Below are 23,349 nucleotides of genomic sequence, written 5' to 3'. Positions count from 1 at the left end.
TTTGTCAGTTTTATTTAAGGCAGGCATCCCAGAAAACCTTGTGATTCACTCAAGCATTACAACTGTACACACAATATCTGGCTGTGCTTGTTAGTACACTTTCTTTTTTCTCTCCCAAATTCTTGGTCTAGATTTGAAATAAAAAAATCTTCAGTTTTAGATTTGTAAAATAACTTCATTCTGTTAGTTATTTCCTTTGTAATAAGCACATGACTTATCACTAGTCTGATCCAGTACCAGATGGGATTGTGAACCCTTCCTGCTGCTTTCAGTGTCGCCAGCACTGATGGCTTTCCTCTGTGCCTAGGCACTTGTTGAAGTTGTTTGGCTTCACAACGCTAAATTCCATTTAAACAAACATGTTTAGCTATATGCCTAAATTGCACTTCTTACTGAACTTTATATTTTGTCCTTAGTCTTGGCTTTTAAGAATGAATCTTAAAAACAATGGTGTGTTGTACACCCATGAAGCACCAACGGCCACAGGATTTTTCTGTGCCTTTTGCTCACTAATACAGTACACTCACTCTATGAGTATGTTCACAGTGCACCAGGAAACAATTTGTTACCCTGCTGGCTAATAATCACTGACATATATCTTCATTTAGCAACACTGATATATAAAAATTGTTATTTCTATGCTAAACCATATGAAACAATCTTTCTAATACAGTGGGAGGGTGTTTGTCAGATATGAGAAGATAATTTGATTGGTCCTTTTTTTAGCAAAAACATTAGACTACCTGTTGTGCTCCGCTCTGAAAATACTCTTCTTCAGTGAATGAATGTGCAGGGAATGTCTCTGTAAGCATTTGCGGCCAGGTTCCTCAGATTAGTCAGGCTATTCCAGCACATATTACTTCATGAGCTGAATTTCTGCAAGCTGTTACTCATTTGAAAAGCAAAAGCCATAAGATTTGATTTTTGCATTCAGCTGTGCCTTTGCTTGCTCCACTTCTGAGAGCAGTGAAGGGAAAGGGGTGCCAATTTCTTTACCCTCCCAAACTGAAACCCTCCTTGTGACAGGATAATGACACAGAAGTCCTGTGCTGTAGTCCCAGGGGCTCTTCTGGCCCAGTCCCACAGTTCCACAGTTTCACACACAAACAAAGCTCAGACAGAATGCCTGGGACCATTTCACTGCATGAACTACCAGAATTTTTAAATATCAGAGGACAAAAGAAGAAGTAGAGGAGGGAAAGATGAAATCTGCTTCATTTTAAATATGGCTAAGAACATATTAGAGATGTTGCATCTCACTTCTTTACCCTCCTGCTGATGTGTTTGTATTCTTTTTCCCTCACAGAGATGTTCAAAAGCTGGGGTCCTGCAGCCGGAAATCCTACCTCTCTCAATCCATGAAGAATGAATGGAAACTGGCAAAAATTGCTTTTGTGGTCATCATTGTGTTTGTCTTGTCCTGGTCTCCATATGCTTGTGTCACCTTGATTGCCTGGGCAGGGTAAGTGGAAACATCATCCAAAGAGCATGGGTTATTCTGACATATAAATATGGTTACTACTGTACCCACAAGAAGCAACTCTCCCTTTGAAAGGCTTTTAAATAGTTATTATATTAGAGGTGATATTGCATTCTTCACTATATTCTTGTGGATAAATTTAGAAAAGGGATTATTTTTCTTTGTATTTTAAAACTATTATGACTTCCTATCTGCATTTTGGTATATGTTGTTTCCTCTCCCCCAAGATACTTTCTTTGTATGAATTGGAGGAGTTAACTCTTTTCTAATACCTGTTCTCTCAAGAAGCTCCCTCCATACACTGCTGGCTCTGACAAAGGGCAGAAGATAAGTTATATTCCCTCACATTCACCACTGAGCTCCTGTCTTCCTCCAGCTGCTCACTGTTCTCTGCTCCAAAGGGACATGTTTTCTTGCCAGTGCACATTCTTGTTTCAAGATCAGATTGGACAGGGCTTTGAGCAACCTCGTCTAGTGAAAGATGTCCCTGCCCATGGCAGAGAGGTTGGAACTGGATGATCTTTAAAGGTCCCTTCTAACCCAAACTATTTTGTGATTCTGTATTAGTTGTAATTACCCAGTGCTGACACTGATCAAACATGATTGGCTGTGGGTGAAGAAGAAAATATTGGTTTCAAATCACTTCTAGTCCTCTCTTCCTTCTGCAGTGTTTGCAACTCAGTCATTGACAACCATTGCTGTGCAGCACAGATGTTGCTGAAAGATTTTTAGTTTTGATCTTGTTTTCTTTTTTTATCACCATTCACTTTTCCCAGATGGCCACAATAGGCTTGATTTAGCGTGGTGTTGTTTCTTTTTTTATTTTATTTTACTTTTTTTTTTCCTCTGGTGTAGAAACAGGGAAGGTGATTCTACGTGATCCTGGTTACCCTCAAATAGATAACTAATTACTTGCAAGTATTCCATCTTTCCCAGATAAATGAAATCAAGTACGTGCTGTCAAATGCAAGCCCTTCTTCTGAGCAAGGAATGCATGTGAATGAATTAACATTTCGTACACAGCACAAAAATGGTCAAAAAGAGTAATAAATATGTTTTAATAATTTGGTATCAATCCATGGCATAGCTGTGTGTAACGTTTTTGCTTTGTTTTAGTCGAGCCAACACCCTAACACCATATTCCAAATCTGTGCCAGCAGTTATTGCCAAAGCTTCTGCAATCTACAACCCCATCATATATGCAATAATTCACCCAAGATACAGGTACTGTAAACATATAATTATGTCTATAACTGTACATATAATTGTGTTTTTTACAGTAAATGAACTACACTCATTCCTGCATCCTTATCCCATGCAGTGTGTGCTCCTGCCCTGATCACCCCATGATGGGATCCAGATAATTAGAGCCTTCACTGCATCCGTCTGGTACAGGGCAAGCCACATAGCATGCGGAGATCCAGATGTAGCCTCAGAGGTAGCCAACAGGGGAGAACAGTCCCTGTCTTCACCTTTCTTCCCCCTCATAACCTTGCTTTGTCTTGTGGGGCTGCACAACGCTGTGACTGACATAAGAAAGAGTTGATACTCAGGGACATCTTTTGCCATATCAAGGACAGTCGCAAAAGGTTTCTCCAGATAATAGGTCCCAACCAGCAGGGTTCAAAATCCTGTCATCACCAGTTTAAGAATCTGTATATGTTCAAGGTTTGGTTTTCTGAAGCACTCAAGCTATTCTCTTTACACCAACTTCAGTACAAATGTGAGTAAGTTGTTGGTCTTTGGGGGAAGCTCTGTAAGAAGCAAACGGCATTTTTATAGCAGTTCTGTGCAAAGTTGAGAGCTGTAGGAAGCTGGTAATCTAGGTAGAGCTCCATGCAAATGAGCAAGTTTTCCAAATATACTGAAAATACTGCCTTTTCATTATCAGGCTTGCTAACTTTGGTCAAGTATTTGCCTTTGAAAAACAAAGCAAACATTTCTGAAATACTCTGTGGAAAAAAGCATTTTCTGAAGGCTGGTTTCATATTTCTTTAATTTAGTTGTTTCAGGGAAAAGAATCTCAATTCTTGGCTTTTTCAAAAATTAGCTTTGACTTAAAAAAGAAGTTTTGCACTACACTAATGGGGTTCAATGGGCAAAATGTTGATTGCTTCTCTGAAACGCCTGAATGGATTTTGCAGGCATAAAATATTTCTGACCCTATGCCTACATAAACAAATTATAGTATAATTCTACTTATTTTTACAGATATCAATTACTGTGTATTTTAAAACAGAACACTGCCAACCCAGCACAGTTTCACTAACAAATACTCAAACACTATTCAGTCTCAATAAGCTGCATGGTTAGCCAACTTTTCTTGCCTTTTTAGTTCCTTCTCAAGCCTCTGACAGCCAATGAATGAGTTTCTGAGGTGAAAGCTATAAATTCTGCATTTTTATCCAGGCCCTTTCTGACTGCAGCAAGGTAAGGAACAGAGTATGAAGATAACTTGTTCCCACAGAGTAGATGATTAGAAAGGTAATGATGCATTGTAAAAAGATTTCCGTACTGTCTCTCTGATGGGAAATCTACAGGAATAGCTGAATAGAATGATAATTTAATATACCATAACAGATGCTTCTCCAAAGAATCAGAAACCTTTCCCTATGCAGAAGAAGGTCTATTATAATCTCCTTTAATAACTTCTTTAGAGCATCCCAATTGGTCTCCAGAGACCAGATCAGCCTTCCCTGACATTTGAGGAAAGTATGAGAAGGAGCCACCTTGCATTTCAGAAAGGTCACCTGCTCTTTGTGCAAGTCAGGACCTGCAGGCATGCAGAGCATGGACACATCTAAAATTATTATATTCTCAGTCATGTGGTCCTGGAAGGGGTTACAAAGGACTTTAAAAAGTATTTTTGCAAGGGAATAATCTGGTGTGGTGTTCTTCTGAATGGTTTCAAACAAGGACAAACTTACCTTGCACTTCCCAGACACTATGAAGGCTAAAACTTCTTTTTTGTAGCAGATGTTTTATTTAGACATGTCCTGCCAGCTTCAGCTGAGAAACATGTTCAGGTCCTGGCAAAGTGAGTCACTTCTGTTAAAACTCCTAAAATACTTGGTTTCCAAAAATCTGGTGAAATTTGGGGGTTTTAGAGGGTTTTGTTTGGTTGGTTAATGTAAGGAAAGAGATACGACTCCATTGTGTTCTCAGCCCTATCTCCAGCATTAGGTGGGCTGTTAAATGACTTTTTCTTTCCCACCTTTATAATCCACAGCAGTGCACTCCAAAGAAGCTATACCTCACATATATAGCTCAGACCTTGGACCTTCCAGAGCTGTACATAATGTGTTTTTGAAACACAGTAAAAAATACTATACAAGCATTTTGTTTTTTATATAGTAATGAACTGCTATTCAGGATACCTTTAGATTTTTCTGCAAGTCTTTCAAAGTGTATCTTCCACAAAAGGATGCTGCATTGAGCGTGGATGAAATATGGCTGCGCCACCGTGGTAAATGTGATAAATGTACAAATGCCACTAGATGGCAGGGTTAGTCGTCGGTATGAGGTTTGTTTCACCCAGGAAGTGGAAAAGCTGCTGAGTTACATAGCTCGAGAACTAGGATTTGGGAGCTGGAAACTGAGTTTATTGTTTTGAATGTCTGATAAATGACAGTGAGGTTGTAAGAACAGTTAAAGGTTCTCAGAAGGCTGGTGGAAATACACCCAGGAACGATGAAAACATATATAATGTTTGAAAATGCCTGTTATCGTAACTAACATCATTTTACATCCTCCAAGAACCTGAGCTTATCTTAGTTTCTGAAGGATCCAGGGAATTTTAATTTGGAACAGGAGAAGGACGAGACTCTGATGGCTTGCAGAAGTTGATGAAAAGTTTTGCATTGCTGGCTGACCCATTTTGAACCTCGTATTATTTTTTCTGATCCAAAGCTATTATGTTGAGTGATTCCTTATATTATTTCTGCAAGGTCAAGTGAGTGTTTTTAAAGCAGATACCATAGAGCAATCTACTTCAATTAGTCTTTTTTCTACCACCAGCATTGGCTTTTCCAAGTAAGCTAAAAAAGGATGGAGTCCACAAGATTTCAGACACTCTTAAAAAGTGTTTTGTTTTACTTTTTCCCTGCTTCCTAATTTGTATTTCTAAACATATCAACAAGAGAAGTGTTTATGGAGTTCTTGTGAAGGCTTTTCATAGACCTGGGAGTATTCCAGTCAGGAAAAGAAGTAATGTTGGGTCCCTCATGATCAATTAAACATGCAGTTTTAAAACTGAAAAAGCAGCTACAGTACCCCAGTAATTCAGCTGGTAACAATATGTTGGCAGGACCAATTTTGCTTGAACAGTAAATAATGAATACATATGTAGAGATCAGTGTTCCTGGGTAATTTCCAAATCTTCTAATAATCCATGTTATGAGTTGAAAGTAATTTATTCAGTGATGGATAAATGGGCCAGTCTGTTCAGGCCCAAGACTTAAGGGTTTGGGCAGGGGATGAATTACCATTTTGCATTGGTACTACCGAAACAAATTAAATCTATGTTATTTTCCAGATCTTTCTAGGAGGTATCTAGAAATCAGGACCTAAAGAATTCAGATATAGCCCAAACCAAAAATGTATAGCTACAACAGCAAGGGGCTTTTTTTTTGTAGAGAATTGCTGTCACTGCATTTTAACACCCCAACAAATCAGAGAAGTCTTTCTGTGGGGTTTCCTTACCTTAAGCAATGAAAAATAAAAGTAAATTGCAATGAATGTAACAGAAAATATAACAATGGCCTTTGTGCTAGCACTTGGCTTTTAAGAACTGGTCTAGAGGTTAATTGTTGTATACCCCCTCCCCACCAGGATAAAGAAGAAAAATACTTCTCTTAACCGTCACTAGAAATAACAAATATGAATAAGTAAGGAAATGTGTACAGATTTTTAATTAAGGAAATGCTGTTTCATGTGGGAATAAAGTTTTTGCTCCTTAAACAATTTCTGTGGGAGAGAATGTCACTTGGCTGTGTTAGTCATTGCAGAAACTTCCTTAGATTTTGGAAGTTTTAGGTTTTGTAGTCATTTGTTTATAGCAAGCAGGGAAATCCTGCACCTTTGTGTTTCCAATTTGCTCACAAGGGAAGCACAATTATACAAAAATAACTTGTTCAAAACTGCTCCATCATAAATAGCTGAATAATCATAAATATTTGTTATTTGTATTATTTTATAAAAAATGTGTTTGCAATTACTACATATTTCAGTTTTGCTTGCTTTTATTTCAAAGGATTATAAAGACCATTAAATAAGCACCTCAGTTTATACCTACTTTATACTTCACACATACAGTATTAAAACACATTTCAAAACCTGTTATTTCATTCCAGCCTACAAAATATCCCTCAGCAGTCCTCCCAAATATTAGTAAAACTGAAACTCTGGTCCCTCAAGACATCAGTAATGTTCTTATGTTGTCCTTGAAAATTCACCATTAGATATAGATTTCCTGAACTTTCAGTGTGCAGAGGTCTCTGCATGAAATCCTTCTTAATAAACAGGATGGTATGTTTTACACAAACCTGAAGTTCTTGAATACTTTACAGCCCTAGGTAGGCTGTGGCCGAAATCAAAAGTGAGAGCTATGTCTGAGGGAAGTGGTTGAGCTTCTCAGCTGGGGATAAAAGCTGTCAGCTGCTTTTTCAGCACCAGCCTGAGGTCTTCAATATGAAAATGAGCTTATTGGGGCTTGGCATTTTCTCATGTCCTGCAAACCCCTGCTGATTCTCAAAACTTCTTATTTTCTGCGCAAGACTAGCTTCCTTTTTTATCCAGCACCATGTGGGCAGCCTTCTGCACCTCCAAGCAGCTGGCAGGCATCTCAGCAGAATCAGGAACAATGGTGTGACAGGAAGCTTTCTTCAGTCCTCGTCTCCACTGTAGGCACAGAATTGCAGTTCAGTTGCCTTTGAAGTTATAAGTAAGGACACACAAGAGTCTGGTATACTGAGAATCGTGATGATGGCAAGTATTGGGGTTTGTGGGGTTTGGTGGTGGTGGTGGTGGGTTTGTTTTTGACTGACAAATTAGTGACCCCATAATCAGGTCTCTTGAGACTTGAATGTGTGGATCTTTTCTGAGAACAGAAATGATGACTTAAAATATACTAATTATTCAACAAACCTGGTAACTATAGAAGCGAAGGTTCTACAGTATGCATCCACTTGACTTGCATCTCAGTGTGAAGTCAGTATTCAAACATAATCCACTGATCCTTAAGTCCTGTGCATCAGCTGTTTTCCATACACCTTGTTGCTGACTTGCTTCTTGGCTTGTTCATTTAGCTTTGTGCCAGTATTCATCTGTTGGGCTGAAATAATGGACTGGGAGGCACTGGGGAGGTGTCATACCAAATGCAGCACTCTGGCTAGCATCACCCTGCATCGCAGTCCTTGGTGGCAGCAAGGAGCAAGGCCAGCTGGCATTGCACAGGGGAGGCTCTTGGGCTCTTCTGTGCCATATGGGGCCAGGGATGGGGTCAGGAGAAACAGACCTTTAGTATCATAACTGAGTTTATTATTTAATGAATAAGGAAGGTTTAAAATTCTTTGGGGCCTAGATCATCCTTCTTCCTCGTGCTTGTAAAAAGTGTTAATTCCTAATAGGACCTGCCATGATATAAATAAATAGCATTATCTGATTCTTCTGCCCCTTTCCCCTTTCATTTTTTTTCCCTTGTCCTGTGCCTTTGCACAGTGAAGAACTTCATACCAGCTAACCTGAAAGTTTTCTGGGCTAACCTTGTAATTAAATCAGAAGCAATCATATTCTTCAATGTATTTTCAATTCTTATTACTTATCCATGCAGCCCTTCCATACGTGTCTTGACCTGAGGCCCAGAAGCCACCTGCTATTTTCCTTTCAGCCTATTAAGTAGTTTCCAATAGATATACCACACTTTTTCCATGTAGACCTCCTCAATCAAAACAGAAGCGGTACTGAGGTTATGGAAAGAGATGGTACTTTCACCATGTGATTTTCAAAGCTGTCTCATCAATGTGCCATCTGTTTTGTTTCTTGTCCCATTTTCCTTCAGAAAAACCATCCACAATGCTGTTCCCTGCTTGAGGTTCTTAATACGAATATCGAAGAATGACCTCCTGAGAGGCTCCATAAATGAGTCATCATTCAGGACCTCTCTCTCCAGCCATCAGTCTCTTGCTAGCAGGACCAAGAGCACTTGTATTTCATCAGTTTCCACTGGAGAAGCTGTAAGTCTTTTCTTGTTTCCATAAAGGAAAGTGAGTATAATGTTTCTCCGACTCCCAAAATAAGTGACTCTACAAATACATATTCAAAATTAGAGAATGGAAGGGGGGGGAGGGAGAGGCAGCACATCTGCGTGGTTCAGACACTCACTGGGAGCATGGATGTCCCAGTTAAGCCTTTAATGTGAATTTAAAAGAGCCGTTATCAGGCGTGCCCCGTGTCACCAGCCACTTCCTATAATTCAGTATCTGAGGAGGCTGAAGGAGGGGAAAACAGTTGCCCTTCTAAAGTTTTTTAACCTATCGAAAAGCTGTCTTACTAGTTTAAAGGAAGTCTATTTCCTGCAGGACAGGAAATCTTTTGATTTGTTTCCCTGGATTTTAACCGTGAAGAGTGGAAGTCTCCTGCACCTAGTGCAAGGTGGGGTATTTTGGAAGGCTGGTGATTCAGGCAGTTAGAAATAAAAGGAGTGTCTTCATAGCCCCTCTTGGTATGACTCCCCCTGTCCCTATAAGCCACAAGAAACCAGCCTTGCCCTCATTGGTGCTGGGAGGGTGGATCTGGGGAGAGGTGGCTGCCATGGCTTAGGCTGGGCTGGGGCTGGCCCTCACAGGGATCAGCACTGCTCCACAGTCAGCTTGGGTGTAAGAAACCTTCCAGAGCAATGGCTGCAGTCAGTAACCTTTCGCAAAGGTATAAATTACTGTGACAGACTGAGTGTCAAACTCTTGCCTCCCCCCTTGAGCCAAGTGGCAGCTGTCTAAGTGAAGATGGGGCTCTGTTATTTGCATGCTTTCAGGGTGCTGCTGCTGAGAGTCAAGCCATGGAGCTGCATTTCAGTAAGACTGTAATGACAGTGAGTATTTTCAGGAAGACTGAGGTCCTTAATGCAGAAATGGACCACCAGGAAAGTGCACCAGTCTCAGATAAGATAATTTAGCATTGAATTTTCTGCTGGAGAATTGAAGTTCTGTTCAGGTAGCACCACCGGGGAGATTTCTGAACTTGTTCATGGCAGACAGACTATAAAGCAAATTCACCTGAGCAAAAAATGCAGTGTTCACAGGGACACCAATCAGTCCCAGCCAATGAGAGCACGATGCCCAGGGTGCTGACATGAAATTCAGGCCTCCTAGCTGAGAAATCCAAAATCAGAATGAAAAACACCCTCAAACCCAACAACAAATGAAAATTAGGCCTGAGCCCTAATGAATCAAAATCTGTCCCATCGTGAAAGACAGGTTACTTTGCAGTCCCTGCTGCTGCTTCCACTCTTTCACATTAACAAGGCAGCCATATCAGGTAGACTTCCAGTTAAAGTGACTAACTCTGCTTTACAGAGTAGCCTCAGCCATACAGCTTGTGGAGTTGTGAACCGTTTGCAGACAAGGATCCTCCTCCACTTTGTGACTGTATGTCACATATCACAGCAACATTCCTAGCTATCACTAAACAGCTTATGGATTACTGCCTTACAGACAGGTATAATGATGATTAAATGTCATGAAATTACTTAAATGGGGTGTGTTTTGTCACTCAAAATTAAAAGGTGTTTAAATACCATGCAGTGGATAAACTAGTTCTCAGGAGAGACCTTGTCTAGAAGTGACAAGCTTTTTCTATAGTGTTTCATAAAATGCATCTATCATAACATTTCTTTTAAATAAAACAATAAAAGGAAGTGTGAATGGCCTTTCTTAGCCCAGGCAAAGCCTTTTTTGGAGTACTGTTGTTCATCTTTGAGCCAAAGTGTGTGATAGGACTCCTGTGGAGTATGACTCTACTGTACTGCATAGCATGAGGATCCCCAGGTCATAGAATAGTTTGGGTTGGAAGGGACTTTCAAAGGTCATCTAGCCCGTACCCCCTGCAATGAGCATGTACCCTAGATCATATAATAGTTTGGGTTGGAAGGGACCTTCAAAGGTCATCTAGCCCATACCCCCTGCAATGAGCACGTACATCTTCAATTAAATCAGGTTTCCTAGAACCACATCCAGCCTGGCCTTAATTTGCTTGCCTAGGCTCTCATAGTCTTCAGGGCACAGGAAGCACTTTCATATTTGTTTCTGTATTAGGGCAAAAACCTTAATAAGATAGAAAAAAAGAGTGGCTCACTTTGTATGGGCTATGAAATTTAGCATTTGTCTTCGCTCTACATAATAATAAATTTATTATAACTATATTTAAATAAAGTGCTCTAACGAAATAAATGAATATTTCTCTTGCAATGTAAATTAAAGTTAGATAATCTATCCTGTTGACTTAATTCCATTCACAGACCACTGATTACACAATGATGCATGACAGTATCAACTGTGATGATCCAGTAAACTGTAAAATACGCAGATCATCCTTGAAATATGAGGTTAGTATATGAAACATGCTAATATCCTACTTTTAGAGAAAGAGTGTGTGTGTATATATATGTATTATATATATATATACACACATCAGCTTGAGCAAACAGAGCACGCATACATAGAATCATAGAATAGTGAGGGTTGGAAAGGACCTTAAGATCACCAAGTTCCAGCCCCCCTGCCATGGGCAGGGACACCTCACTCTAAACCATATCACCCAAGGCCTTGTCCAACCTGACCTTGAACACCCCCAGGGATGGAGCATTCACAACCTCCCGGGGCAACCTATTCCAGTGCCTCACCACCCTAACAGGAAAGAATTTCCTCCTTATATCCAATCTGAACTTCCCCTGTTTATGTTTTAACCCATTACCCCTTGTCCTATCACTACAGTCCCTAATGAAGAGTCCCTCCCCAGCATCCCTATAGCCCCCCTTCAGATACTGGGAGGCTGCTATGAGGTCTCCACACAGCCTTCTCTTTTCCAGGCTGAACAGCCCCAACATTCTCAGCCTGTCTTCATGTGGGAGGTGCTCCAGTCCCCTGATCATTCTCATGGCCCTCCTCTGGGCTTGTTCCAACAGTTCCATGTCCTTTTTATGTTGAGGACACCAGAACTGCACACAATACTCCAAGTAAGGTCTCATGAGAGCAGAGTAGAGGGGCAGGATCACCTCCTTCGACCTGCTGGTCACACTCCTTTTGATGCAGCCCAGGATACGGTTGGCTTTCTGGGCTGCAAGCGCACACTGCAGCCGGCTCATGTTCATTTTCTCATTGACCAGCACCCCCAAGTCCTTCTCCACAGGGCTGCTCTGAATCTCTTCTCTGCCCAGCCTGTAGCTGTGTCTGGAATTGCTCTGACCCAGGTGTAGGACCTTGCACTTGGCATGGTTAAACTTCATGAGGTTGGCATCAGCCCAGCTCACAAGCATCTCAAGGTCCCTCTGGATGGCATTCCTTCCCTCCAGCATATCAACCGAACCACACAGCTTGGTGTCATGGGCAAACTTGCTGAGAGCGCACTCAATCCCACTGTCCATGTCAACAACGAAGATGTTAAACAAGACCGGTCCCAACACCGATCCCTGAGGGACACCACTCGTTACTGGTCTCCAGCTGGACATATATATATGTCTCAGCACAATGTAGCCTAAAACCCAAATACCCAAGCCCTTAAAATTTAAGCAGATAAGCTACTAAAAAAAAAAACCAAACCAAGCAAGATCCTCACTGTTCGATAGAATTAATAGAATGTTATTGCTATGCCATTTTTTAAGAAAGGGAATATTCATTTCACATTAATTGTACTGAAGGCATATTGAATACTGATCAGAAGATAAGGTAAGAACTATACAGAGCTAAGTCTGAAGTTCCGTACCTGTATGGCTCCTAACTGATGTCACTAACCAAAGGTCTATAAGAATCTCTGATGAATTCAAGAAAAGGAAAAAAAAAAATTACAAGATGATTGTTACAGAATTTTTTATGTTATTAAAGGTTTAGTACATATCTGATTCTCCTTAAGATCATGGGTACTACTTGTCTGTTTACACTCTTGCTTCAGTCCCCTCTACTCGGCACTTGTGAGGCCTCACCTTGAATACTCTTTTCAGTTCTGAGCCTCTCACCACAAGAAGGTGCTGGAGCGGGTCTAGAGAAAGGCAACAAAGCTGGTGAAAGGTCTGGAACACAAGCCTGATGAGGAACAGCTGTAGGAACTGGGGATGTTTAGTCCGGAGAAAAAGAAAGCTCAGGGGGAACCTTATCTCTGTCTACAGCTACCTGAAAGGAGGATGAAGCAAGGAGGTGGTTGGTCTCTTCTCCCAGGTAACAAGTGACAGGACAAGAGGAAATGGCCTCAAGCTGCGCCAGGGCAGGTTTAGGCTGGATATTAGGAAAAATTTCTTTACCAAAAGGATGCTCAGGCATTGGAACAGGCTGCCCAAGGAAGTGGTGGAATCACTGTGCCTGGAAGTGTTCAGAATCCATGTAGATGAGACTCAGTGACATGACCTAATGGTGGACTTGGAAGTCCTGGGGTAACAGCTGGACTTGATGACCTTAAAGGTATTTTCCAATCTAGCTGACTCTATTCTATGACTCTATGATTCATTCACTGGTTGTAGAGAGCACGTCTAGTGACATGGAAATGTGTTAGCATAGTTTAAAACAGGGATGGCTCCTTTTTTACTTATTTCCAACTTCTTTTGCCCCTTTCATCTTTTAAATTGACTTGACTTAAATTTATTCCTTCACTTTCTCCCCATTAATCCATTGTTTGATGTCAAATGAGGTAATTTCAGTTGTATCACCTACCTTGATCCAAAAAGCTTTCTGTTCTTCACTGTTGGTCACTACTTGGTTTTGGTTCATTGGGGTTAGCAGATTATTGTGTGTGTTTAACTGGGGCTGCTGTTTAAAGAGACGATATAATGTGGATAAGAGGCTTCAGTCTTTGGCACAGCTTTGGCTTAGGATTCTCCAATAATGCTGTTAGTAAAGTGCGGCACTGTGTTGTGAGTGGGTGCAGCCAAAGGTAGTTGTCCTTGGGGCAGCCAACAGCTCAGTGCAGTTATACAGATTTTAGCTGAAACAGCAGCTGCTGAAATAAAAGCTAAGCTCAACAACTCTCGCATGGCAGCAGGACTGAGTGAAAGTTTGGAATCCTCCCAAGTACTGATGAGCAGGAATGGCACCAGCACCACTGGAAAAGATGCGCTCGTTGCCACCAACACTTCCCTCTGTATGTTGTGTATGTATGTCCTTAGTGTAGGGAGACAATGCTTTCACAAGTCATATAAAGTTGTATTTACAATTTAATTCTATAAGGGAGAAGAAATGAAAAGGTGGCAATACACAGATGCATGAGCAAGGTGATGCAGTGGAATTATGCACTAGCTTCCAACTTGTGTGGAAGCCTGTCTGTCTATCTGTCCATCCATCCATATCTAAAAGCTGGTGTGGAAAGTAGTGGAATAGTTTCATCACTGATATTCAATTAAAAAAGTCACCACAAAGTTAGGGATGATAGATGGCCTCTGCCCAAGCCTGTAAATAGAATGGCATGGTTGCAATGTCACGATAGTGCTACGTTACTGGCATGCTATCAGAAAATCAGCGCAGAACTCATTCATTGCAATCCATCCACTAATGACGGTTCAAAGAAGAAGCAAGGTCATGAGGCTTAAGAAGCCTTGGCTGTTTTGGGCATCCAGTTAGGATATATACATATGTGGGTTTGGACCTGTCCATGTCCATAATTTTGTACCAGCTGATGGTCATGAAGACTGCCATAAGCCAAACCGATTGGTTGTACTTGCTCCCATCTTTAGACTTAAGACACTATGCAGCTATAAGCATAGCACAAACAGTGAGATAGAGAAGGGTATAAAACATATTGGTGCAAAGAGATTAACTAATTTTTCATTATTTCAAAGTTTTGTTTTGGTTCGGAAAAATAGTCCAGGGTAAGTGGCAAGATTAAGAATCAAGCCTCTCCCCAGGGCAGTTTTGAGGGTGAGACCTGTGTTAGGACAGCTTTAGTTTCCTATCGGTGTACATGGTTTCTGGTAGAGTTGGAGAACTTTTAGAATTTGAGAAAGGATGTACGTGTCTGAAGTTCTTCATCATTTGTGATTAGACCTGGAGTGATGTAGAACTTGACCCTGTAGAGCAAGCTCATAAGAAGCTGCAGCCATGCCGAAGTCACTCTTTCTCAAGTCCAAGACAGGAGAAGAGAGATCTGCTCCCAAAGACCTGCAGCTACGATGCAGCAACTGCAGAAAAGGTAAGGAGAAAAAGTCTCTGCTGGGGACTCTCCATTTTAGTGTTAACCTTGCTACAGCACATAATCTCTGAAATAATAATTCAATCTTTATAGCCACCTGTTTTGTCTGAAGGCTTTATTTATCCTGATTCTGATGTCCTCTTCGTCATTGCCTTTATTTCTTTTTTTGTACCTAAAGAGAATGCCAATAATGCCTGATTCATTTTTTTCACTAATATGTTGCCTGTTTTTGGAAAGCCAGCATTGACTCATAGCTCTAAAGCTGCACTGAAGCACAGTCAGTAGCATTAAATGCAAGAAGTTGAATTCTTTGCCTCTTTTCCTGTTTATCTAACCCTGTTCTGCTTCCTCCCCTCCTGACCCTTGTGTCCACATTGTGGTAGCCTCTTTTTACTACGAAGTCAGTGCTGCAAAAGAGTTTGACATGATAGAAGCCACCTTTTTCCTTCCTTCAGAAAAAAACATTAAAAGTTTTATTTCTGTTGAAAGGGAGGACTTGAAAGAAACTCCATTTCTCCCTAAGGGTAGGAGAGTCTGGCAGCTGCCAACCTTCCCTCACTGGAAAAGGAGATGGTGAATACTCAGTGCATCTTCTTTGGGTGCATCATGCTCGTTGCCCAAACCGCTGAAGTTTTGGGCAACAGAAAACTTTGTTCCATAAGGAACCTCTGAGGATGGAAGCAATAGGTCATGCATGAGTCAGCATCTGCCAGAACTGTAACACCAGTTTCAAAATGATTATTTGTATGGGTGGCACAATGTCAAGCATATATCAGTGCTGTTTTTCCAGGGAGGTTTACAATCCTGTCTGTGGCTGGACTGAGTAGCACCCATTTTTTGGTGCAGGCACCTTTTCATGGGACTACTCTACTGTGTGTATCCAAACATCCACACCTTGGTCAGCTACAGCATCTGCTTCTGTCCCTTCTGCTCCCTTCTAGCTCTTGACACTAATTGTCTAGAGACAGCATAGTTTAAAACAAGAGCTGTTCTGGAAATTTCCAGCCAGCCAATGAACTGGTTCCTGCATGCATCTTTCATGCCTTCTTTCATGTGTCTCCTTAAGATCAAGTCCTGAGACACTTTGGTCTTTCCCTGCAACTGTTGTGAATAGTATTGATGGAAAACCAAGGAATTAAAATGTAGTGGCAGGCACCATGGAATCAAATCTGCTAGCCACTTCTGCTGTCCTCCGTCACTAGCCCAACGTGTCCAAGGTGGTAGCCAAGTGTTAAAGACAAGAGGTTGTCTCCAAGTTCTGGAGAACCACCGGCTTTCAGCCTCACAAGGAAGGAGAAGGAAAATAAATCTGAGGTGGTATGCATAAAAGTATTCAGCTATTAAAAAAAATAACCCTGGATTCTGGAATTTGTCAGCTGCATAGCGCACAAAATGGCTCAGATGCTATAATTTGTCCTTGAAAGACATTTGTTGGATTATTTCGATAAATACAAAAGTATCTTAAACAAAAATACTTTCAGGCTGAGGCTTTCAGTGTTGTTGACCAAGATGTGTAGAGTTCATTTACATTGAATATTCAAAGCCTCATTTGCTTTTCTTAGTATTTTCAGCAAAGATTCCTGCATGGCGTGAAGGCCCTTTGTGTGTTAGCTAAATGCAACGCATCAACATTAATTCTATCAGAATAAAGTTTTATTTGTCAAGCTCAGTTAGAGTGTTTCGCTATGTGGCTACCCATTTATCCTCAAAAAAAACCCAACCCCACTGTGGTTTTTAGATATTTAAGGTTTTAATAGCATTACTGAATTGTCTGTGATTGGATTCCAATTATAGCACTTTCAAAAATGCTCAGTTATGGAAATACAAGTGTGAATTTGGTGCAGAGTCACCTAACTTTTTGATTTAACAAAATAGATAAATTATGTACCTCTGAATCCTTTTCACTGACTGACATCAAAACTCCTTAATGCACAGTTGCCGATGGGTTGTCAAAAAAGAAAAGGCATCCCTCAAGAGAAAGTTAAAAACCAGTGTCCCCGTCTTGGTGCTTTGCAGAGCACAAAACACATGGGACTGTTTTCTGGGCTGCCATAGAGATATGCTCTAACTCCATGACTTACTGCAGTTAGGATGGTAGCAGACCTGATGTAGACTGACATCTGGAAACCTGGTGTGGCAGTGAAGAGGCCTTTTTGGAAGCATTAAAATGCAGGCATGTATTATGAGTGGAAGATAGGTTTGAATATTTGATTTCAAAGGAGAGTTGCCAAGTGTGCTCTCTGCATCCAGGATTCGTGTCAAAGGAATTACTTGGCATGAAAACTATTTAAAAAACTTGGAAGTGGTGTCCATATTCAAAAGAAACCCTTCTGCTGCGATGAAAACAGCACTTGAAGCAGGGAGGACTGGTTTTAGGTTTTTCATTCTATAATTAACTTTGATTCGAAAGAATGGACTTTCCTTGTCTTTCATGTTGATTTAAACCACTGTTTTTAGCCCATTGTTCTTCCCTCCACTTGGATAAGTAGAGTGGCTGGAGAAATCTTCATCAATAGGAATCAGTGAATGGTTGCTGCTTGTGGAGTAGATTTACATAATGCTTCAGAATATACTAGTGTTATTCTATACCCAGACTGACAGAGAAACAGACAGGAAGAGAGAGAGACTAAAAAAATCTGTTGTGGTTTATTGCTTTTTTTGTTAACATAATTTGTATGAAAAACAAATATGTTTTGTTCTCTGTCTGTAAAATCAGACTGACTTATGTTATGCAATAAGATATTCTGCTAAACTACTTACTGAGATAATGATCCCTAAATCTTAAAAAATAAAAACCAAAACCAGCCACTATACTCCCTCTCCCTCCCCCCCTTTCCCTTTTTTATTTGAGGATTTCCCAGTATAAAGGTAGCATCACAGGCCATGGACTTGTTGGAGACAGAGGAGCCAAATTATAGCTCCTGCTGGCTGTAATCATGCCAGAGACCAATCTAACATTTTAAAAAGATGTTTTAGCACCAAACCTCTATAAATCCATGGGAATTACATGCCTGAATGCTTCAAGAAGACTGAAGTGGAATTAATGAGATTTATGACTAGAACAGAAATATCTGCAATACAGGAAAAATATTTACAAAACTATTATGGGAAGCTCAAACTATGGAGAGACTCAGTGTAGCTAGTTAATACGCCTTACAGGTGTATGAAGAGAAATAAATAGAACTGTTACTCTGATAGAAGCTTCATAGCAATCTGAGTAAAACTTTGTTGTATGCTGAATTCCATTAGTCTTCATGAGAATTCACATAGTAATGAGGTAAATGCTGCATTTTATTTTAAATGTTGATTTTCTCCAGGAAGGAGGGACTTCTAACTTTTCTCTATATGTGGCATTTTATAACCTGAACTGTCATTTCCTATAGCAAGCCAAAATTGATCACTCATGCCTTCCATTGCCAGTGTATTTAAATATTAACCAATTCTTTAAAAGCTTATTTAGTTTACTCTGGATTTGCGTACTGTGCACAAAAAGTTATGGAAAGGTCACAGGGGAGTTGCCATCAGGGCCAAGTAGGAAATTAAGTTTTCTCAAAGAAGGCAGATGGGAAGTGGTTAGCAAAGCAAAATAGCAGCTGCTGGTTTTCTCTTCTTTGCTGGTGGAAGTACTATCCAGTACATGCAAAGCCACTGACTGCCCTGAGACAGTAGCAGGAGCCATTTGGGGATACCATGACACATTGTCATAAGGATGATGAAAGTGTAGGCAAATAAAGAATACAGTGTACTTGAGTCTTACCTGAGATCCCTCCAGTGAGAGACAGAAGTGCAATTATCTGGTACCTTGAGATGTGTTAAAAATGGAGAAATGCTTTTTTGAAACATAAAGTAAGTCAGATATAGGAATGGGCTTTTCTTCTCTTTTTGGTCTCTGCTGACATTTAGGCATGTTTTCTTTTGCCTCATTTAACATTCTGCTTTCCAAGCTGTAGATGTTAACACACCATGATTTTCTCTCTTTCTAGTAAGTGATTCAGGTGTTTAGAAAGTATGACTGGTGACTCAAAAAATGGCTAGTGGTAATGAATATTTCTACTACTGGTTTCTGTAGTCATATGTTGTATGACAACGCTAAAACTTATGTCTCCATTCCAGGTTTCACTCTCCTCCAGCTGTTTGGAGAAGGTGCTTAGGCAGCCAGTCCTACACGATCTCCCTGCAACACTTGTGACCAGCTCCCTGAAAGCAGCCTCTCTGCCTGTTGGTCTGAATAGCAGCAGTGTGAGTGGAGGAGAGGGCTCAGGTACTCCACAGACAGAAACTCAAGAAAGTCAAGTGAATGGAGTCCTGGGCTCCATTATTAGCAATACAGTCCCTCGCATCATTATCATTCCTACCTCAGAGACAAACCTATTTCGAGAGGAACTGGAAGAGGAAGAGACTGAATTATTCCACTTTCATGATAAAAAGGGCAATCTGCTGGACTTGGAAGGGCTTAGCTCATCCATGGAGTTCCTTGAAGCTGTTGAGAAATTTCTATCATAAGTTTCTCAAAAGAAAACTTTCCAGTAATTATTTTCTTGGCATCTTCTCCACTTAATTATACCAAATAACCAAAGCCTTGTAGGTTAGATCATCAGACATTCTGTATGTTTATACAGTAGTCACTAGGCAGCCTTCAGATTTATCTTTGTCCAGACCAGCTCAGGCATGGAAACAGGCTTTCTTTCAGATTATGCTGCAGGAAGTGAGCAGTGGAAGATCTGGCAACATGATCGATTGACACTGGTCGGTCGAGCTTGTCTGCCTGCTTTATAGGGCCCTGACTTGTAACCACAGATGAAGGTGCCAGCAGAAGGAAACTGACTGAGCAACAGCAGGGGCAGCTGCTGAATATTTCTGCTACCTGCGCATGAAGTGGCATTCCTGTTTTGGCTGCTGTCTTTTGCATGGTGATGGGAAGAGCCACAAGACCACAGTTTCCACCAGCCACAGAGGTAACGCAGATGGCTCAATTATCTGAACTAAATTTTAATCAAATTATTTTCAGTGTGGTTTCTGTTGTGTTTTGTTTTTTAAATAGGCAGCTTGCTAAAAATAAACAAACAGATGGTGTAACCGGGAAGTAACTGCTTGCCTTTGAAGTTTAATGCTAGAAGTCTGGATTTTACCTCAGCATGAGCGTGATTACCTGAATGTTGAAACACCAGGTTCTGTATGCTAAAACATACGCTACTACCTATAGAAGCATTTAGAGCACCTTCAGAGTTACAGTCTTGATTAGATATATGTGGATCCTAATTAGTCTGTGATTAAAAGGGTGAATGTTCACAGCTGGCTTAACAAGTCATTGATAAAAATAAAGCCTTGGCTGCTACGTATAACTTCTTTCTTCAGAGGAAATTCTTCTCCTTTCCTTTAAAATGACACAGTGGATGTCTTCTCCTACTGGTCACTTACCAGAGGATTTCAAAGCAGGTAAAACATTGTCCCGGGGAGAAAACATAGTACTGTGGTGTTTGCTACAGGATTTGTACTTGCATTGTTATCTGTGGTTACTGACTGTTATTTCATCTGTGCTTCACTTTATGGCTCAGGCTCATAAGAGCCTCCTAGCATTTTATTCCTAATGTGTTCTTAATTTCATTATTCATTTTCCCATTTCTCCACTTCCTTTCAGTCTCTGACTTTTAAATGTAGAAAACTTGAACTATATTTTTTTCCACATTGTATTAGTATAACTTAGCAGAAAGCAGGCATTTATCTGGGTATAATAGTGCAAATATTTGGTCTCCGGTGATTCTAGTCACATTCAGATATCCCACAAGACAGTGAGAGTTTATGTTCGTAGTCCTGATTTATTCCCTTGACTGTATCCTAGATTGTGCAAAGACCACTGAGAGCATTTCCAATTCTTGTGTTGTGCACTGGCTGGTCTTGGGAAGTAGTTTCTCTCTATCTGTTCTACCGATGCAAAAACCAGATGGAAAATAGAAAGCATAGAAGTATATTCTTTAAATTATTTTTTTATTACAAAAGTTAACACAAATCCTGTTTGCAACTAGCTAGACAGGAACGCTACTGAAGAACAAGGTAAAACCCAAAGCAGTACAAGAGAGAGGAATACCTCACTTGCAGATCTGAGGCTTTGCAGGGTGTCAGCACAGCAGGCCTTTGAGACACTTGCTTTTGGTACGGGCTGTGCTTTTTTTTTTTAGGGCTAAAAAAACCACCACTGGTGGGTTACAAAGCTGATTGCTGAGATTGGCTGCCTGTTGCAATGCTAACACTCTTTATACTGCTATTATTTGAGGTACTGTCCTGTCTAGAGACCCTCACCACAAACAAGGCCAATGTTCCTCCTTACCTTGTAGAGGAGGGGTGAAAGTGGTGATGGAGCCACATCACATACATGTTTGCCTGTGTGCTGCCTTCGTGCTGGGAGCCAGGGCTCAGCCAGGGCAGCACCACACTGTGGTACCTGCAGCAGGGCTGCCAAAGGCTGTGCCCACCCAGTGCTGGGTTTTGTACTGGGGCCAGGAATAACAAGGTCATTTTCCCTTATGTCAACTGTGCAGTCAGTGACCTTGCTACTTCTTGCATTTAATATCCTCTGCTGCTGTACCTCCTTTCTTCTCGAGCCAGATGTTGGGAAGCAAGAGTTCTTATAAGGCTTCCAAGTCTTAAACCTGACTTTTACTGTTGTAATTACTCTAAATAACAATAAGAAAATGTATTTGGTGTTCCAAGATATAAAAACATGCCCTGGAGCAGATTTTGCACTCAGATGTTGATAGATTTGTACTGGTATGACTGTAGCAGGATATTGCTGTAGTTTGAGACAGGATGAAGAAAGTAAGACCTAAGGTAACAGTCAAGAAATTCCTCTGTATCCCGACAAAACTTTGTATTCTACTTGTTAGGCTGAAAGATGACTTTCCAGTGATCTCTTGGTATGTGCTGGTACTAATAAAGGGTACCAGAAAACTAGGGGGCTTGAGATATGTGCAAAGAGTTTTATTTTTACACTGTTAATGTCATATACTCTTAGTACCATTGCTTCTAAAGCTAATGTCAAGATTACTGTTTACATCAAATGATGTAGGCTAGAATGACAAATGAGATAGCAGTAGAGAGTTAAAACATAAAGTTGTATGGAATATCAGATAGACTTATTACATTCACTGTGAGACTTCTGCAGAAACACCAGTCACAGAGTAAATGAATCTTAAACTGACTACCAACTGCAAACTTTTCTGTTGCCACAATAGAATAGATGGCACATAAAATTGTACAATGTTAACTGTTGCTTCCCATTTCATAAAGGAATGTATTGATTCACTCAAATGGAATAAAAAAATCTTAGGCATTAAACTAAACTATTCATTGCTTGTTTTCCTTATTTAATCATTAATGTGAGGTGCCAGGAGGAGAAAAGACAAAGATGAATCAAAGCTGTTGAAAAGTGTGTCGTGATCCAGTGAATAGCGAGTTACATATATTTTCAAGTCATTGAGATGTGCTCATACACAACCAGGCACTCTCCTCCTTGAGTGCAGAGCATCTAAAATGAGAGTTCACTGATTTGGTAAAAATCTGAAGTTGATCAGCAGCTTTTGAAATACAGTGACTTCAACTGGGATGTCAGGAATCGGGTGAACAAAACTGAAAAAAACTAACCAAAGTCAATACAGTAGAACTGTGACAGCAGTCTCTGATCTTTGTCCTATATTGGAATGACAGTTAACCAACAGTTGTTTGTTTGTGCTAAATCTTTGTATAACAGCACAGTTATGGTATTTCCAGTTTTCATGAGCAGCAGAAGATTCAGACCACAAGTGTAAACATTTTCTTTTTCCCTGGACAATAAATCTATTTATTTTTTTATAGCTAACTCCATGGTTACATAAAGGTTTCAAACAAGAATTAAAAAAACACAAACTTACTTGAATCTTAATGAATTTTTCTGCCTTGGGTTGGTATGAAGCATGACTTGATACCACTTTCTTTCAGAAAGCTCATTCAGTTGCCAGACATCCATCCATTTCTCTCCTTTCAGGAGACACCCCTGAATAAGAAAACCCTTCCACTCTGCTGTCTCAAAAAGGTTTATGCTGTGATGTGCAAAACAGGAAAATGCTGGGAGGCCAATACTCTCTTTTGTAATTTCCTCACTTTTATTTTTTTCCCCCTCTTTTTGTTACAGCTGCTCTTCACTGATTTCTAGTGTATCCTTGATATTGTTTGTCTGGTTCTTTCACAAATACATGAAAGCCATGTAGGCTAGTAAGGAAGCTAGAAACTTAGGTGTGTATCATGCAGTGTTTTAAGTGTTGACTCTTGCATAGTATATCAAAACTGACCATAGTAATTTGGTTCAAAAGTGCATGTACCAGATAACTGCAAGATAAAGTCAGACAAGATGAATGCAGCTGAGTCATATCAGCACAAGCTGATGATCATTTCTTGCTTTGCACCTCATCCATAGTTTCAGAGTATACATCAATGTTCTGCCTGCACACCTTGAA

At 40.4% G+C, this 23,349-nt stretch overlaps 2 protein-coding genes across 8 annotated transcripts in view; one reads left to right on the top strand and one right to left on the bottom strand.

Annotated features, from left to right (window-relative positions):
* LOC133216337 (melanopsin-like) overlaps positions 1 to 22,058 on the top strand; it is a 58,891-nt gene extending 36,833 nt beyond the window's left edge. For 6 of the 7 annotated variants that reach the window (XM_061360972.1, XM_061360968.1, XM_061360967.1 and 3 more), the window contains 6 exons: positions 1,307 to 1,462; positions 2,597 to 2,704; positions 8,538 to 8,712; positions 10,992 to 11,078; positions 14,717 to 14,863; positions 18,977 to 22,058. In XM_061360972.1, the coding sequence (XP_061216956.1) occupies positions 1,307 to 1,462; positions 2,597 to 2,704; positions 8,538 to 8,712; positions 10,992 to 11,078; positions 14,717 to 14,863; positions 18,977 to 19,366 (1,063 nt within the window). In that variant the 3' untranslated portion in view covers positions 19,367 to 22,058. The remainder of the gene's footprint in view (positions 1 to 1,306; positions 1,463 to 2,596; positions 2,705 to 8,537; positions 8,713 to 10,991; positions 11,079 to 14,716; positions 14,864 to 18,976) is intronic. The other variant, XM_061360973.1, reaches the window with a different exon arrangement.
* HPGDS (hematopoietic prostaglandin D synthase) overlaps positions 1 to 23,349 on the bottom strand; it is a 194,664-nt gene that overhangs the window by 75,410 nt on the left and 95,905 nt on the right. The window lies entirely within an intron of this gene.

This window comes from Neopsephotus bourkii, unplaced genomic scaffold (assembly GCF_033783945.1).
Source record: "Neopsephotus bourkii isolate Nb327-2 ecotype Australia unplaced genomic scaffold, CSIRO-AGI_Nbou_v1 NB_1037, whole genome shotgun sequence".
Lineage (NCBI taxonomy): Eukaryota > Metazoa > Chordata > Aves > Psittaciformes > Psittacidae > Neopsephotus > Neopsephotus bourkii.
Note: the sequence above shows the minus strand (reverse complement) of the source record. Positions and strands in the feature narration are given on the sequence as shown.